This window comes from Hippoglossus stenolepis, chromosome 18 (genome assembly GCF_022539355.2).
Source record: "Hippoglossus stenolepis isolate QCI-W04-F060 chromosome 18, HSTE1.2, whole genome shotgun sequence".
NCBI lineage: Eukaryota > Metazoa > Chordata > Actinopteri > Pleuronectiformes > Pleuronectidae > Hippoglossus > Hippoglossus stenolepis.
Genome location: NC_061500.1, coordinates 16,662,470 through 16,679,808, shown reverse-complemented (window position 1 = coordinate 16,679,808; position 17,339 = coordinate 16,662,470). Strand labels below are relative to the sequence as shown.

The following is a 17,339-nucleotide window of genomic DNA, read 5'->3' as shown; positions in this document are numbered from 1 at the left end:
GATAGATAGATAGATAGATAGATAGATAGATAGATAGATAGATAGATAGATAGATAGATAATTACAATTCATCAAATGTATAAACTAAATTACAATTAGCAGTTTAATCAATAACGAAAAAAGTCGTTGGTTGCTACCATAGACCGTATTTGGAAATATTACAGTTTCCATGTTATTCCACTAGATGGCAGCATACGGCAGAGCTGCGTGTGACGTGCCCGGGGCGTCAGACGAAGAAGTGCGCTCTAGATCCAGTACGCTGCTGCCTCTCAGCGTACATACCAGCAGCCTGTCTGTCAAATTAACCAGCTTCCCTTCCCATCAGCTGTTTGTAACAGGCACAGGAACAGTTACTTTTGGATTTTCTCCTCATACGGACCAGTAACGGAAGCCCGAGCAGAACCGGGGACGTGAGAGACCGGAGAGTTTGGATCTGCCTGCTCTCTGCTCGTTAGCTGCTCGCCAGGAGAGTTTGTCTTCTGGGCTGCGGGGAAACATGAGCTTTCTTTTGTGAGTAAAACAAAACCGTGCGATGAGTGTTTGCGCTGTCCGCCCGCCGGCCCGACTGTTTACACAATGTCAGCGTTGCAACACACCTACCCAGCTAGCTAGCTACCGAGCTAGTTAGCGAGCCACAGCATAGTACGGGCTGCGACTACACCCTGGAGTCGCCTCGGATCTCTGATGTGTTTCGTTTTAGCTTTCTGTCGATTTTTTAAAAGACAATCATCATCGGCTGAACTGTCAGTGTAACTGAATGTTTAATGTAGCCGAGCCCATCCAGTGGCTTTAATCTTAAACCCATTCAGCACGTATACGAGAGCAGATTAAACAGTGTGAGGTTCACTGTCGGGCCTGGGTATCTGCTGGTGTCACCACTTTGTTACCTCGGGCTTATCCAGCACCGATATGACACAACCCGGCGATCTATCTCTGATCCAGTAATTAATCAAATTAACACCACTGTGTTTAAGGTACATTGAGAACGAAGAGCTGAGTTAAAAACACATAACCATAGAAAGTGATTTGCCAATTAGATCACCTCATTTTGCTTTATGCCACTTTTGTTATGGTACATTGAAGAAACTGATTCAAACTTCCGTCACTTCCTTAGCGTTGCACAGCATAAAAACCAACATAAAATCATCCTTTAAATATTTATCATCGACATATTTGATTTGCTCCTAATGGTTTGAGGTGATCTGTTCATAAATGGTCAGACTCTATATTCTATATTTTACCTCAGGACATGATCCTCTGTATAGATTGGCATTAGCAGATGTCATATCTCTAATCAAAGCAGCAGTGTTGGTATGTACCCTACCATGTTGTGATGACTCACAAGAATGCTTGTTTAATGGGCCAGTGAGAGAGATTGAATACAGTACCTCTCCAAATGACCTCATTAAGTGTCATACACAGAGAGCCACACTGTTCTGGCCCCCCCACTCTTAATTAATTCTGCCAAACCAACCAATTCAACTGTAACTCGGTCGGCTTATTTAGACGATCTGCATATTTTGTCGCCAGGAGGCCCGCACCTTGGCCCTCGCAAGCTCACAAATTGTCCGATCATTTGACTCCTTGCATGTTAATTCGCACCATTTGTCTTTGTCTTTGTCTTTGAAATGTGACTCATTACAGTGGAAACCGCTCATCCAAGACGTTCAAGCCCAAGAAGAATATCCCGGAGGGTTCTCATCAGTACGAGCTGTTGAAACATGCAGAGGCTACACTGGGAAGTGGAAACCTGCGCATGGCAGTCATGTTGCCCGAGGGCGAAGACTTAAATGAATGGGTCGCAGTCAACAGTAAGTGCCAAGTTTCCTTCACCTCTCCTCTGCCTTGATACACCCTTTTTTTGGTTCAGATTCCAGGAAGATTGACCCAACCCTCACGCAATCTTTTTTTCCATTCGTCAGTCTCCTCATAGTCTTTGTATTTGCTGTTAAAGTTCTCAGTAGTCCTGTTCCTGAAAGTTCAAATAATCCACATAAAGAATCAGTGAAGTGAAGCACCGGGGTGTGAGATCTTGGCATTCCCTCCAAAGACCATGAGCGTTCATGCTGGAAAAACCACTGTGAATGTTAAATAGACTTTATTGTCTGTGCTGAGAGCCTTGTTTACTTTCCTCTGAATTGAGACAAATGGCTGGTCAGCGGAGGCTTCGTTTCCTCTCACGTCAGATCGCCTTACTCGCTGACGTTTTTGTTTAAGCCGTTTACACTGTACTACAGTGCAACGCAAGTAGTGTCATTCAGATTTTAATTTTGGTGGGACAAACATGACAAAATACATGTTCTGATGCATCATCAAATTAGCCTTTTTCTGTGATTTGACTGTTAGTCAAGTCAAACAAGCTGCTCCAACTTGCAGAATTAGGACAAGTTAGACTTAAAGTGCTCAGTTTAAATGAATGATCTTCTCACACAAGAAGCAGTTCACTTAAATGTTTTTAGATTCTCTTTTTGGCTTTTTGTCTGCAATGGATAGTGACAGCAGAGGGAGAAAGAGAGCGTGTATACAAATTTATTCTGTGTCCGTTTAGCGTCTCTAATGTCCTGTGGCTCAGCTGTCTCTTTACATACAGCTCTGGACCCTAAGAAATATCAGTTGTAGTGACAATTACTTTGGTGGCTGTCAGGGAAAACCATATTTTGACTAGTTGTTAGTGTGGTTATCATTGTTAAACCTCCAACTAGCTATGAATACAAAAGTTTGGGACTAAAGTGTCTCCAGAGGGGACAGGGGGAAACTTTAATCAACTACTGAAGTGAGCTGGCCAAACATATGCCAACCATATGCCACATCAGCTGCACAGTATGTATTTTTGTCTAAGATTAGCAAACAGAGCACCAGCACGAACACTGCCAACCCTTTAAATGGATCTCTCAAACTGATGGAAAGCCAAAGTTGGCCATATGCCCCTGGGAATGGACAATAACACAATTTGTGCCAGATAAGTGGAGTGTTCACTGGTCTGCACTCTGCTGCTGGGCAGTGAAGTGGGAAGGGTCAGCCGCTCCAGAGAAACGTGATGCCAGTGGTTTTACTAGCTTCCATGGTTTTCAGTTTCATGTGCGCTTGATTCAAATATGTTCTTTTTTGTGCCTTTTCAGCTGTGGATTTCTTCAACCAGATCAACATGCTGTATGGTACCATCACAGACTTTTGCACAGAGGAAAGCTGCCCAGTCATGTCTGCTGGTCCTAAGTAAGTTATATAGTTTTAGGTCGTGCACGTTAACTAAGGGTGTTGCGATCGGGCTTTTTGGGGCCGATCATCGAAATAGTATCGGCCGTCACCGATCACAGGGTCTATGGCCTGAACTCCGGGTAATCTCCTGACATTATCCAGAGGGGCTGTATATGAGAACACAAATGTCTGAGTGAGAGGCTCCAGATGTTCTCTGGAGTTACTCTGGCCAGCTCACAAGTGCCCTTACTTGTTCTGGATAATATACAAATGAGTTGATGTCAGAGCAGAGCAGGAGATTTTCCGCAGGATTCTCCACGAGCAAGTAGGTGTGTTGATGACGTTTCTAACGCGCAACAGTCAGAAAACCGGAAACAAAGAGAATAAATATATCTCGGGATGAAAAAGAGCTGCCATACAAGTAGAAGACACCAACAAAGATGTCAAGAGCATGTGATAAATGCCAATGCAGGTGTGGATGTGCTGTAAGAATAAACACTTGATCTCTGCAGCACAATACTAGTTACGTCCTGCCTGAACCTGCTGCACCACCCCTCACCTCAATGTACCAGAGAATTCTGTGTTGAAGGAGTTTTTGCTCCCCGCAGACGCCAAGGTGCTTGCTCATGGTTGGAGCTGTTGGGTTTCTCTATAAATTTCAAGGTCTTGACCTTATCATAATTATGATTTGGCCCTAAAAATTGAACTGAATTGAATACCTTTTATTTTAGTTCATTCATTTTTTTGCCATGGACTTTTGTGAAGCACTTTGTAACCTTGTTTAGATAAGTGCTATACAAATAAAGTTATTATTATAATTATTATATTGTTGTGAACGCATCTGAGCAGAGAATCTCCTGCAGCATTCATGTGTTAAAAGCAAACTCTGGAGAATGTCTGGACCCAATTGTGTAGACTTTCTCCAGATATCTTGTATGAAAACAGCATATGTTTTATCTGCTAGTGTCCTGTTCTACTTCATAATATTCAGTTTGAAATCTGCGAGGTTGAAAGCTTCATATGGGAAGGTGCTGAAAATCAAAAATAGTATTTTGTTAGTTCGATTCCGACCCAGCCCTTTGCTTCGTGCCTCACCCATTCTCTCTCATTAAAATTGAAATTACAATAATATTTGACATCAAACATACAGTAGGTAACTTCAACTGCCACTGGTCTTTCAGTCCAAATAATAAAGACCTAGTTTGATAATGTTGTGAAGCAGTGTGGAATCATGGGAGTTGTTATCTTCACCACTATTTTTGTCCCATAATCTTTTTTTCTCCTTTTTCACACTTGACTGGGAGAACTTTGGCTAAAGAATGTACAACAAATGGCAACGAATAATAATCACTGTCCATTATGAGTGACCAATACAAACAGTGGAAGGGAGGAACAGCTGACTGGCTAGCAGTGTGTTTCCTTCATCATACCTGGTCTGCCCCTGAAGTTATAGCAGAGACAGACAAAGGTACAAGTAAAGTGGACATGACGAGTAAAATGCGACCAAAATGTGGATAATTTTAATACACAAGTCAACAAATTATATAACATAGATCTTGTTGTTTTTAGACATGTTTATAAGGAATTGTTATGTTATATATTTGAATTACATCAGTGGTGAATGAGTGTGAACCTAGATGGAAGTATATTACAAATGTTCGTCATCTGTGTTTCCTGTAGGTACGAGTACCACTGGGCAGATGGAACTAACATCAAGAAGCCCATCAAGTGTTCCGCTCCTAAGTATATTGATTACCTCATGACCTGGGTGCAAGACCAGCTTGACGATGAGACACTTTTCCCTTCAAAGATCGGTAGGTTTGGTTTCTGTTTTACTGGTTGGTTTCTTCGAAGCTTCGTCGAGCCACGATCAATAGATGTATTACTGCTTTTCTGTATTTAAACATCGTAAAAATGTCCGAATTGCATATGAGCGTGTAACACATTGATACAACAGGGTGGTTCCTTGTTGAATGTCATGAGTGTTTGCACTTCCCTCAAATCATGCTCCGGCCTGCCTGTAATAACATTTCAATCCAAGAGAACATACTTCAGTGAGGCTGCGTCTGCCTCGATCACTCTGAGCTTTTTGAGCTTCGTGAGATGTCCAGCAGCAACAGAGATAAAAAAACAAAAAAAGATGTGATTCACCGCTTGAGGGAACATTGTTATATTTGTATATAACATATATATTTTGTTTTTATTTTTTTATTTAGGCTCTGCCTGAAGAAACCAAGCACAATTTGTAAAATATTAACAATATTCAGGCATTTAGAAAATCCCAAATCTTGGGAATCCCTCAAACGTATCCCTGATATGATCTGTATCTTTGGTTGTAATTTAATTGAAGTCATTCCACGGAAAATCATTCCTGGCTGCGGTCATCAGACTTTACAATTCCTCCCTGGGAGCATCAGACAGTCTGAGTCAATACACCAGCCCTGGACTTCTATCCCCTTGCCAGCACATTACACCTTATATCATAAATAAGTGATCTTCTGTTGTGTGTGTGTGTGTGTGTGTGTGTGTGTGTGTGTGTATATGTATATGTTATATATTGATCTGAACAGCTTTTCTTTCTTGCGCTCTCCTTCCCCAGGTGTCCCCTTCAAGCGAAACTTCATGTCCGTGGCGAAGACCATTCTCAAGCGTCTGTTCAGAGTCTACGCCCACATCTACCACCAGCACTTTGATTCTGTCATGCAGCTGCAGGAGGAGGCCCACCTCAACACGTCATTCAAACACTTCATCTTTTTTGTTCAGGTGAGGAGTCTCTCACATTTGATTTTGGCTTTTATTTATTTTAAACGAACGCAGTATATCAGCAACAAACAGTTCTGTTTTTTTGTATCATGTGATAATGTTAGTTCCCTCTCCTTTGTCTTTTTCAGGAGTTCAACCTCATTGACAGGAAAGAGCTGGTCCCACTACAGGAGCTGATTGAAAAACTGACAACCAAGGACAGATAAACAGCTGTCATCCTTATTTTATTGGTCTTCTAGTTTTTGCACAGATACCCACCCCACCCTGGCTGTACGTATGCAGTATATACTATATTTCCATTTGGGGAAATGTTTTTAAAAGGGCCAGGAAGAAGGAAGGGTCTTGATAGGTTTAAGGCACCAGGACTAATGCTATCAGGGATAATTGAACAAACCACAGATTAACATATAAGAGAAGAAGGTTTTAGCTGTATGAAAAAACTAAACAGTGTTCAGTCACGGCTTACATTTAGGATATTAGAGACACATTAGTTTTCTATTATACTGCACAGTTTTTTATCACCTAGATTTCTGGCAACATGAGGCATTTCCATGCTCTTAGATTTCCAGCTCACCTGCAGGGGAGAACGCAGGGGAAGTAAAGTTGCTGTATTACAATAGGGTATTGTTGGTGTCATGGCATCTAAGCCAACCTTTTCAGCTGGTTATTTTATTCATTAAGCTACGTCGAAGGAGCTCGGTCGTGATTTGCGACTGTTCGCATCAGTCAATACAAAAGAACCCTAAGTGCCTAGCATGGCTCATAATTGCCCTATATCAACAGTGAGAACTGTAAGAAGATAAAGGCCATATATCACTGACACACTGGACACAGCGTTAAAATTTCTCCCCTCCTCCTTCCTTTGTCATTTTTCTGTGTTTCTAAACTCCCTTTTAGACCCTTTTTCTATTTGTACTGTAACTGGGTTGAAAAAAGATTTTCTTTTTCTGTAAAACCACCTTCTCACCAAACATATTCTTATTTAGTTACGTCTTTTTGCCAACTGTGCTGTGCAGGTTATGATAAATGAATGTTATTAAGGACGTATAGATGAGGCTAGAATATCGTCACGTCGTAGCGGGGACTGAAAATGAACTTAAACCTTTAGCGTTTCCTAGTAACATGTTCCTGTGAACTAGTTTCTCCCCCAAAACTTTTAAGTAGACACACGCGTTTTAGAAAATGTCCGCAAGGAATCTAAAACCTTAAAGTGTATATTAGGGTCAGTAGAATAGTTACTTGTGTCGCAGCCTCCACTGTCGAGCAGAAACCGCATTTTGAATTGGAGTTCGAGGCGTCCGTTGGTATCTCACTAGCCATAAAAGCACTTTGAACAATTCCCCTGACCTCTCTTGCCTGAATGTTTATTCTGCATAGACCGTGCTTTGTGAGAAGCTGTACCATGTGACTGATCATATTTAGTCTCCTCTCATATTTTCCCCCAAATGAATGTTGAACTGCTTGAACCTCCTCTGAAATCATCCATATGGCACAAGTGAGATTTCTTCTGCTTTTGTACGGTTTGACTCGTTTCGTCGCTGTGCTTCGAACAGCAGATGCATGACCCCCCCTCCCCAGATCTCAAAGTGTAGGTTACTATGCAATATTTGACACTAAAACACTAAAAAAAGGATTCTAGTGCGTGGCTCGTTCCTACTTTATATCTGATGTTCATTTTCCTTTAGTGCTTAAATTCTGGTGTATGTTAAGAATAGAAAAGTGCTTCTCATTGGGGTTTGGTTTGAGAAAAGGTGACGTGAACATTTTATATCTGATACGTGTAACACTTTATTGCACCCATGTTGAGTACTGAGGGTGTGCGAACTGTCTTAAACGTCATTTTCAAAGAGCATGGGGTGCTAGCTTTTGGTTCAAAGGACGCATAGATTTGTTTTAGACGCTGCTTCCCCCGTCCCTCCATTTGGATATAAACTTTTAGTTTGTTTTAATTGTTCTGAACCTGTTACCACTTCCTTAGCTAAGTACTATGAATGTTACTGCTCATGATCAGATACATGAAAATGTAATAGAACCTGGGTCATCCTGAAAGCATCTCATCCTTATGAAATGCCCGTCACATAGCCTGTTGCCTACAGTTTTCCCTCCCCGACTGTAGTAATTGATGAAATGTTTGTAAATAATGGCTTGGTAGGGGTTTTCAATGCTACTGAATTGATTGATGCTGTTTACAAGGCGAATAAAGGTGGTCTTGACTCTTTGAATGAATTTTCTGTTGACTTATTTACCTGTGAGCTCAGTGCAGCCGCTTTACTGAAGTACGGTACTCTCATGCAAATCCAAGAGTTTTTCAATTCTGTGCTATTTAATCCCGGGTTTGCATGTTCTCACTGTGTCTCTGTGGTTTCTCCAGCTTCCTCCCACACTCCAAAAACGTGGTTGTTTGTCTCTGTATGTTGACCCTGATACCGTGGCAACCTGTCCAGGGTGTTCCTGGCCTCTAACCCAATGTCAGCTGGGATGGACTCCAACCACCAACTCTAGCTATACAGATAGTAATCTTTCACATGACTTATATTTTATCAGATAAACATGCATCACTTTAGATGAAACTATCCTAAATTATTTAAAAAAATGAGTTTCTACAATATTTGAATGATGTTCATATGTTTTTTTTTTATAACGTTATATTAAGAGTGTACGACTATAAGTGGTACTTTTACTTTTTTAGTTACTTCGATTTGGGAATTAGCATTTTAAGTTACTTGCTACTTCTACTCCATTACAAGTAAGAGTGGGATAATTCACTTCTTATCCCAGTTAACAGCAGATTAAGATTTTTGCACACAATTAGGTTTATAAAATATAATGCTGTGTTATAGATTAAACTGCCCCAAAGTCTACAAAGCACTTTATTAGATCCAGTTCAACAAAATGAAATCGCTGATGTTTATCCATAAGAAGCACATTGAGGACTTTTACTTTTATTATTTGATGTATATTTTGTTTCCAACACTTTAGTATTTGACTGAAATGAACATTTAAAGTGCAGGACTGTGCTGAAATGTAAAACATGACAAATTAAGCTGTGACACTTTGCAAACGTTCAGACTTTATGAGACTTATGTTACAGCTTGATATGTGTGAGATGACAGTCAGGAGGATCCTCAGGACACGTGTCACTAGTGTTTGTGCGGCTGCAGCTGCAGATAAGGACACATCTGGAGTGAATCATCATCTTTGGAAAACAAGAGAATAATGGTTCACAATCTCAACAGTCGGATGAACATGTATCTGACTGAGTCAACAAGTATTGACGAGTTAATGATTTTGCATGTATCATTTTTAATTGTGCTACATGCTGCCCTCTCTTGTTAAAGACAAATATAGCAGAGATGAGGAAAATAACAACTTTAAGAATAAAATAAAAGATGATAATTGTCTTATTTCTCAGCTTCTCTGTCTCAAAAAGACATAACAGATAGGAGGATATGACAGTTACTAATGTCAGCTGTTAGTTACACCGAAACAATGTTGATAAACAGCCTCCGCACCCAGAGGGACATTAGACCTCTGAATAAACTCTTATATTACACACATCGAACATGGACTTACTTTTGTAAGTTAAAGGGCTCACAGGTGTTTTCGTATCTCTTGTACCATGTGTTCCTTGTTTTCTTTTTCACAAGAACAAATCAATACATCTGCAGCTGCTTGTCCTCACAGGAAATAGGTAAAGTCAACAGTTAGTAACCTCAACAACAAGGTGAGCAGATAAATAGTGATATCAAGCAATCCATAAAATATATAAAATTAACCAATGAACCAAAAAACATCAGGAGGGGATGACATTGTATGACTTCAGCATGGAAGTGGAACTTTTGTAAATATTTATTTCTATCTGTAACTGAATTGAAGATGAAAAGATTTCAACTATACGTATACATAATATACGTATGAATATGTGTAGCACTTTTTAAGTAAATAAAAGAGAAATCTGTTTCTCAATTCTCAGTCATCGAGCTCATGGTATCTTCAGTACACTTCTGAAAAACTAAAAGAAATTTAACAAGGATTATAAGAGATAAAAAAGAATGACTAAAAGAATGACTTAAGATAAAAACATAAATAACACATTTTATTTTTATAGCACTTATCATGGAACTCAAATACACTTTGTAAAGGATTAAAAGAGAGATACAAAAGAATGGCAAAAAGACTCACTAAAAATAAAAACATAAATAATAATAATACATTTAATTTGTTTCTCAAATACATTTTTCAACAATATAGTATATTTGTATCCCAGAAACCTTACAAAGGATACTTGATACATATTTGTATTTTTGTTGTTTCTTTTTTACGGCCGGGAAACACTGACTGGAGGCCTTAAAAGGGATGTTATTGTTACTGCGGTGTGTGCATGTGTGACTGCGTGTGTGTGTGTGTGTGTGTGTCTGTGTGTGTGTGTGTGTGTCTTTGTGTGTGTGTGTGTGTGTGTCTTTGTGTGTGTCTTGCAGCTGCTTCCTGGGCGGGGACCAGGCGGGAACACACGTGGTCAAACCGCCGCTTCCTGACGTCTGTGGCCGCCAAACTTTAAAAAACCAGGAGCCTTATCCTCCCGCAGCTGCTCCGTCTCACTTCTCCCGAGCAACAAGACGCGGTTATCACACAAAATGTCTTTGACCCCGAAGAGACGCTGCCCGGACTCGACGAACGAGTCGACGGACGAGTCGACGAACGACTCGATGAACGACTCGATGGAGAAACGGATCAGGCGGATCTCGGTGGAGGGAAATATCGGTGAGAAGCGAAATTACATGTTTGAATCTAACGTTAAAGCTTGAGCAGCAGGTGGGACGTCAGACTGTGTCTCTGTGCGTAAAACCTACTGACCCCAGGCTGTCACTGCTCATTTATCCAGTTGCTTCCCGATTTGTAAACATTTGCCGCCAATCGCCAAACTGCTTCCCCTTCCTTTCCCAAAGCAGCAGCCTCTCATCCTCCATGATGCCTGTATGTGACTGTGTGTGTGTGTGTCCTGTGTAATGTGGCTGACCGCTGCGCACCGTGTGTGTGTTTCAGCGGCGGGCAAATCCACCTTTTTGCGCTTTTTGGAGCAGGAGAGCGCGGACTGGGAGGTAGTACCAGAGCCCATCGCCAGGTGGTGCAACGTCCAAACAGGCGGCAGTGACTTCGAGGTATTTACAGCGTCGTTGTTCTCAACCATCACAACAAAGTGCAGTGTCTGATCCGTGTCTGTCTGTCCTCTGGTCCGTGTCTGTCTGTTCTCTGATCTGTGTCTGTCTGTTCTCTGGTCCATGTCTGTCTGTCTTGTCATGTCTGTCTGTTCTCTGGTCCATGTCTGTCTGTTCTTTGGTCCATGTCTGTCTGTCTCTGGTCCATGTCTGTCTGTCCTCTGGTCCGTGTCTGTCTGTTCTCTGGTCCATGTCTGTCTGTTCTCTGGTCCTTGTCTGTCTGTTCTCTGGTAGTTGTGTCTCTGGCGGTGGTGTCCATGTCTGTCTGTTCTCTGGTCCATGTCTGTCTGTTCTTTGGTCCTTGTCTGTCTGTCCTCTGGTCCATGTCTGTCTGTTCTCTGGTCCATGTCTGTCTGTTCTCTGGTCCATGTCTGTCTGTTCTCTGGTCCGTGTCTGTCTGTTCTCTGGTCCATGTCTGTCTGTTCTCTGGTCCATGTCTGTCTGTTCTCTGGTCCATGTCTGTCTGTTCTCTGGTCCGTGTCATGTTGTCTGTCCTCTGGTCCATGTCTGTCTGTTCTCTGATCTATGTCTGTCTGTTCTCTGGTCCATGTCTGTCTGTTCTCTGGTCCGTGTCTGTCTGTTCTCTGGTCCATGTCTGTCTGTTCTCTGGTCCATGTCTGTCTGTCCTCTGGTCCATGTCTGTCTGTTCTCTGGTCCTAATGCTCCGGAGCTGCTTCAGATCTATTTCTTGTCCTAGTGAGTCCCCCTCAAACACTTCTACAATACACTGTCACTTGTTATTGTTTGTGTGCAGAGTTTTTTTTTATAAACAGTCCATGTCTCAGAGTGAAGTTGGACAACTTTGTGTTCATCCCACCCGGTTTATCTGCAGTGAAGGTTTTTTTCGTCAATGTTTTTCATAAAGTGAAATCGGACGCTTTTTTTTTTTAATGAATATTGAACGTATCGCGTGTTCAAATTGCACCAAACCCGGCACAACCCTCCACTTTACAATACGGATGCACAGTGTGAAGCCGATAAGATGAACGGTTCCACAGAAAGACAGACATTTGTGAAATTAGTATGTAGATGTCACATACAATACACATAACACAACAATGCTCCTCCAGTTTTAAAAAATAAATAAATAATGATCCACATTAAGTACTGCTGAAAGTAGTTTTACATCAGGTGACAACAATGATCAGGTTATTTGGTTATTGCCTTGGTATGTTTTAAAGATTGCTTAACCGATGTATATGTCAAATATATGATGATCCTCCTCAGCACGCACACACACACACACACACACACTTCACAGGTTGAGATATTGGGGAGAGTGTTCATCTGTATTTAGAGTGCAGCTGCCATCTGTACTTGTCTGCACCGGTCACCGTTATACCGCGCACGCGCACACACACACAGGGCAACAGATGGTCCCACTATGGACAGATGAACATGCCATCATCGTGGCAAACATCTCTAACGTCCCACACAGCTGCAGCCTCACCCTCACTGACTTATTTTCAATGGTTCAACACGCCCATATTTTCAGTATCACTGTCACTGTAGCTCTAACGATTAGCAGGTCATTCGGGTTCTTGCTTTATATTATTTAATGTTTTAATAATCCCTGATCCTTGATGATGATAACACTTGAATTTGTTGCATTTTTGAAGAGTAATCAAAAGATGCACAGCATTATGTTGAAGTCTGTTAGAGACGTCTGCTTGCTTTTATGGTAGAAGTGCTTTGTCTAAAAATTTAATTTTTCAACTCCCTCGACAGGAAAATATCTTAATATTTATATATCTATATACTATAATGCTGTTGTGGAAAATGGCTGTTTCTTCTCGCAAGCTTACAATTATATCTATATTTTTAAATCATCTGTATCATACAAAATATAATAAAGTTGGAGAATATAAAACTGTGACTTGAATTTCATAAAGTAAAGGTATGGAAGCGTTTTGTGGGACTGGAGATTGTACATGTAGGAGTTTTTTCCCCATAATGTCATCCACTCACAAAGGGCAAATGTCAAATCTAACTTAAAAAACCCACATTAATTATTATTATATATTTTTTAATTGATCCATTTGTCAAGTTTTGCTGCGTCTTAGCTGTGATGTACTGACAGAAACACTTGCCGTATACTATTTTTGTCCCTTCTGGCTTGCTGTCATTCTGACTTTTATGACCAGGAAATGGGTATTTAAATATCTGTGGTATTTTAAAAAATTGCTCAGTTGAACTCTTGAACTGTCGAACACTTTTGAACTCTCTGTGATCATGGTAATGTCAGTGAGAAATAATGGCGAGTACTTATCTAAAATGTCAGGTAAGATTGTGTTTGTTGTTCCTACAGCTTAGTCTGTAGATATTAAGCAGCCACTGTAAATAATGGAAAATGTCAACTTTACCAATGCACTTGTAATATAGTGAACTTATGACTTGGAACATGAATGTCAAATTCATTGTGATTGTGGACATCAAACAGTGACTACAGCAGATTTGTTCACCCTTCTCAGTTCACGAGGAAAAATAGAATTCAACTAAATATTTTTTAATTTGCTATACTAGGAGCTGAGCACATCGCAGAAGAGCGGCGGGAACATACTGCAGTTGATGTACCAGAAGCCCGAGAGGTGGGCCTACACGTTCCAGAACTACGCCTGTATCAGCAGGGTGCGTGCCCAGATGAAGTCGGCCAATGGGAAGCTGCGGGAAGCGGAGAATCCTGTGCAGTTCTTCGAGCGCTCCATCTACAGTGACAGGTATCAGCGACGGAAATGAGGAATATCAGAATCTCCGAATAACGTACTTGATCTACTGTTTGTCATCTGAGACACCCAATGCACTCACTATGTGCGTTCATTAGGTTTGTTGATGATCAACAGTCGTGCAAAGTGTACACAATTTCCACTTGGTGTCCTTAAAACTGCTCAGTCTCTGCTATGGACCTATTTTAATGATAATAAGTTTTTTAAAATCCTTCTGCTGTCCTGCTGATGTCTCAGGTACATCTTTGCTGCCAACCTCTACGAGAGCGAGTGTCTGAATGAGACGGAGTGGTCTGTGTACCAGGACTGGCACGGCTGGCTGCACAGCCAGTTTGGCAAGCACATCGAGCTGGATGGTATCATCTACCTGAGAGCGTCACCTGAGGTACCCCCCCCTCCTCACAGCTGCTTTGTTATTCGAGCACATCCCGTTATAAGGCTGTTGTTGATAATGGCTGTTTTCCTCTCCTGAGCTCACATGAGGCCAGAAGAGAGGATTTAGGGAACTGATGTAAGATGCAAGCAATTTCCTTTTTTTTTTGTGTGTGTGTGTTAGAAATGTTTAGAGCGCCTGCACCGGAGAGGCCGAGAAGAGGAGCAAGAAATCCCACTGGAGTATCTGGAGAAGCTCCACTTCAAGCACGAGAGCTGGCTGCAGCACAAGACCATGAGGTGACCAAACACATGGGCTTTCATGATGTATTTGCACCAGAGAGTGAATGCACGTCTGAGAACAGCAGATGTATTTGTGTTTATAGAAGCCCTGTAGAATATTTTGTTTCACCACATTGATTATCTGAAGGAGAGACCACATTCATGCAATAATCTGACGGCAGCTCGGACACTGAACTAGTTTTAGGTCCATGTGATCTGTGGCTGCTGCATGAATTTGTTTAAGAAATAGATGAGGCCATAAATAAGTAGTTTATTTGGTTTTGCGTGCACAAATGTTTTAAAGATATTCGATACGAAGTATGGATGCTGTTTCCTGGATATGAATTAACACGATGTCCCTGTTCCTCTCTGGCCTCCACAGTATGGAGTTTGACTATCTCAATGATGTTCCGGTCTTGACCATAGATGTGAATGAAGAATTTAAGGGAAATGACAACAAGAGTGCTGACATGATGGAAAAGGTGAGTGACACTGAAGCCTTTTTAAAGATCTGAAATGGTCGTGTAATGCTTCAGTATTTCTCTCAAGTCACATATTCCATCAGATTCACACAACTTTATTAATCCCAGCAGTGAAATTGGTTACACCGTCTAACCCATTCATGTAAATAAACAAGAATAGATCAATTAGGAGCCACAATCGGACGTCAACGAGCCAACATACCAGTGACCAGTAGCCTGATAGCAGAAGGAATGAAGGAGTTGGAGTTACGATTTGTTTTACGAGCTGGCACATCATAGAGCCGGGCTGTGGGCGTGACAGAAACTTCCCTCGAGAGCACAGGATCGTGATGGCTTGTGATTCTTTTTGCTTTCTGGACCACCCGATTCCTCCAGGTGGAGAACAGGTCTTTTTACTGGACTTCAGGGATCCTGGAGAAGGGATCCTTTACAGACAACCCATTAAACAACACAAAAACAAAAATGTTTAAAAAAACTTTGCTTTACATAAAACCAGCCATCTCTGAAGTGGTAAAAAAAAATTAGCTCCATCTCCAACTGCTGCAACATTAATTTCTAATGCCTTAGAAATAATAATCTAAATGGTATTTGATATAACACCAGCATTTGCATATATATTCATATTTGTTATTTAGGTGTAAAAATTGCCAGTGTGGAAATACAGATTTTTCTATCTAGTATCTAGTTAAGATTTTTGCAGTGACTGTATGTTTACTTTTCATACTTTTTCTCATTATATTTGTACTTAAATTTAGGACACTAGCTCGTAACCAAATGTTATTATATTGTGACTGAGTGTGGAACATGTGTATATTGTTGTTTTGGGGTTAAGTATAAGCTCATATCAAAGTATTTATCATATGTCTGTGGAGATGCAGATCCGATGGATTGTTCTGATACTGAAACACACACACCCACCCACACCCACACCCACACACCCACACCCACACACCTGCATGCACCTCGGTTTCACTTTTGGTAATGAGGCCTGAAGAACTGCTTATGTAGCAGTTTCATGTTAAAGGTAAACACGGGTGCTTTTTAAGATTTCACTCCCGTTCAAATGTCATTAGCAACAAAGGGAACCAGGCACAGACACACACAGCTTTTCACAATTGATATAAACAGTCTTGTTTTGGGGTGCGTGTCACCCAGGATGAACTACACAAAGGAAATTTAGACTGTGATGTTTGTTAAACAGTTTTCCTGTTGTCATTCTTTTTCAGGTGAAAGAGTTCCTGAGCACGTTGTGAAGATGGAAATCAACAGATTGGGGCCGGAGGAAGAAACAGTGGAATTATTTTTAAAGCAATGAAATGCATTAACACTGACTTTCTTTTGTTTCCATTCTCTGTATAGAATCATTAAATATGATCTAGCCTGTTGCATTTTTTTAAAATTCATTAATGGCTTTTATGTTTTTTACATATGTTGTGTATTTATCAATTTTAGTGTGTGTGTGTGTGTAAATGAGAATGTATGTGCGTTTCTTTTGTTCTTTGGTGTCTTGACAATAAACCTTGTACTTATTCTAAGCGTTTGGGTTTCCTCATGTGTCCTGGTGACGTGTAGCTCCTGTGAAAGTGAGTTCTGTCCGGCAGGTGGCGCTAGTCCTCACAGTCAGCTATTTTTGTCTGCTGAGCTTTACCAGGTAGTTCCAATGGGATTCGCAGTAAGCTCCCTGAAATAGGTGCTTTAATTTTCACTTTTAATGCCTTATAATTACTGAGATGAGAAGGCACTATAGCAGGTAAAGCTTCAAGGCTCTTTGGTGCGGTGTGAGTTTGACAAATAACCACAGTGCATGTTCAAGCTCTGCGTGTACCCTCCATACACAAACTCAAGTGTCAGGTGAATATGATGCACAACATGATTTGCTGTTATACTTGTTGGATGTGGAATTTACACCTGAATACAAACAAAAGTTGCTTTAGGCATTAATGTTTTGTTATTTGTATTTTGAATTCGCCTTTTCAAGATGCAAAAATAGAGATTTCACAAGCTGAAGTGTTGTACCCTAACTCTCTGAAACATTTACAAATGTGTGTGTATATACACAAACACTACAGATATGTGCTCAACACAGAAATAACCATTTTAAGGAACAGTACAGTTAAACAGTAATGGAGATAAATGAATATTGATTAGAAACAACAAAAAAAGTACATGCATACAATTTGTCAAAAATATTAACATAAATATAAGAGAAAAGAAAAAAGGGGGGGGGGGACACTTTATTATAGCTCATTGTAAAGTTGATTGTACATTTGGATAGTTTTGTTACTTTTTCATTGTCTATTAGTTGG

General features: G+C 40.7%; 2 protein-coding genes across 2 annotated transcripts; both read left to right on the top strand.

Moving 5' to 3' along the window:
• The first annotated feature begins 212 nt into the window (after positions 1-212).
• Positions 213-8,180, top strand: LOC118125694 (MOB kinase activator 1B). The gene is made up of 6 exons (XM_035184561.2): positions 213-510; positions 1,645-1,811; positions 3,120-3,213; positions 4,876-5,009; positions 5,795-5,958; positions 6,087-8,180. The coding sequence occupies exons 1-6, from the start codon at positions 497-499 to the stop codon at positions 6,162-6,164; spliced, it is 651 nt and encodes a 216-aa protein (XP_035040452.1). The 5' UTR covers positions 213-496; the 3' UTR covers positions 6,165-8,180.
• Positions 8,181-10,399: 2,219 nt separating this feature from the next.
• On the top strand, positions 10,400-16,568 carry dck (deoxycytidine kinase). Its single transcript, XM_035184608.2, has 7 exons — positions 10,400-10,719; positions 11,002-11,117; positions 13,698-13,891; positions 14,135-14,282; positions 14,454-14,569; positions 14,934-15,033; positions 16,260-16,568. The coding sequence occupies exons 1-7, from the start codon at positions 10,593-10,595 to the stop codon at positions 16,284-16,286; spliced, it is 828 nt and encodes a 275-aa protein (XP_035040499.1). The 5' UTR covers positions 10,400-10,592; the 3' UTR covers positions 16,287-16,568.
• The last annotated feature ends 771 nt before the right edge of the window (positions 16,569-17,339 follow it).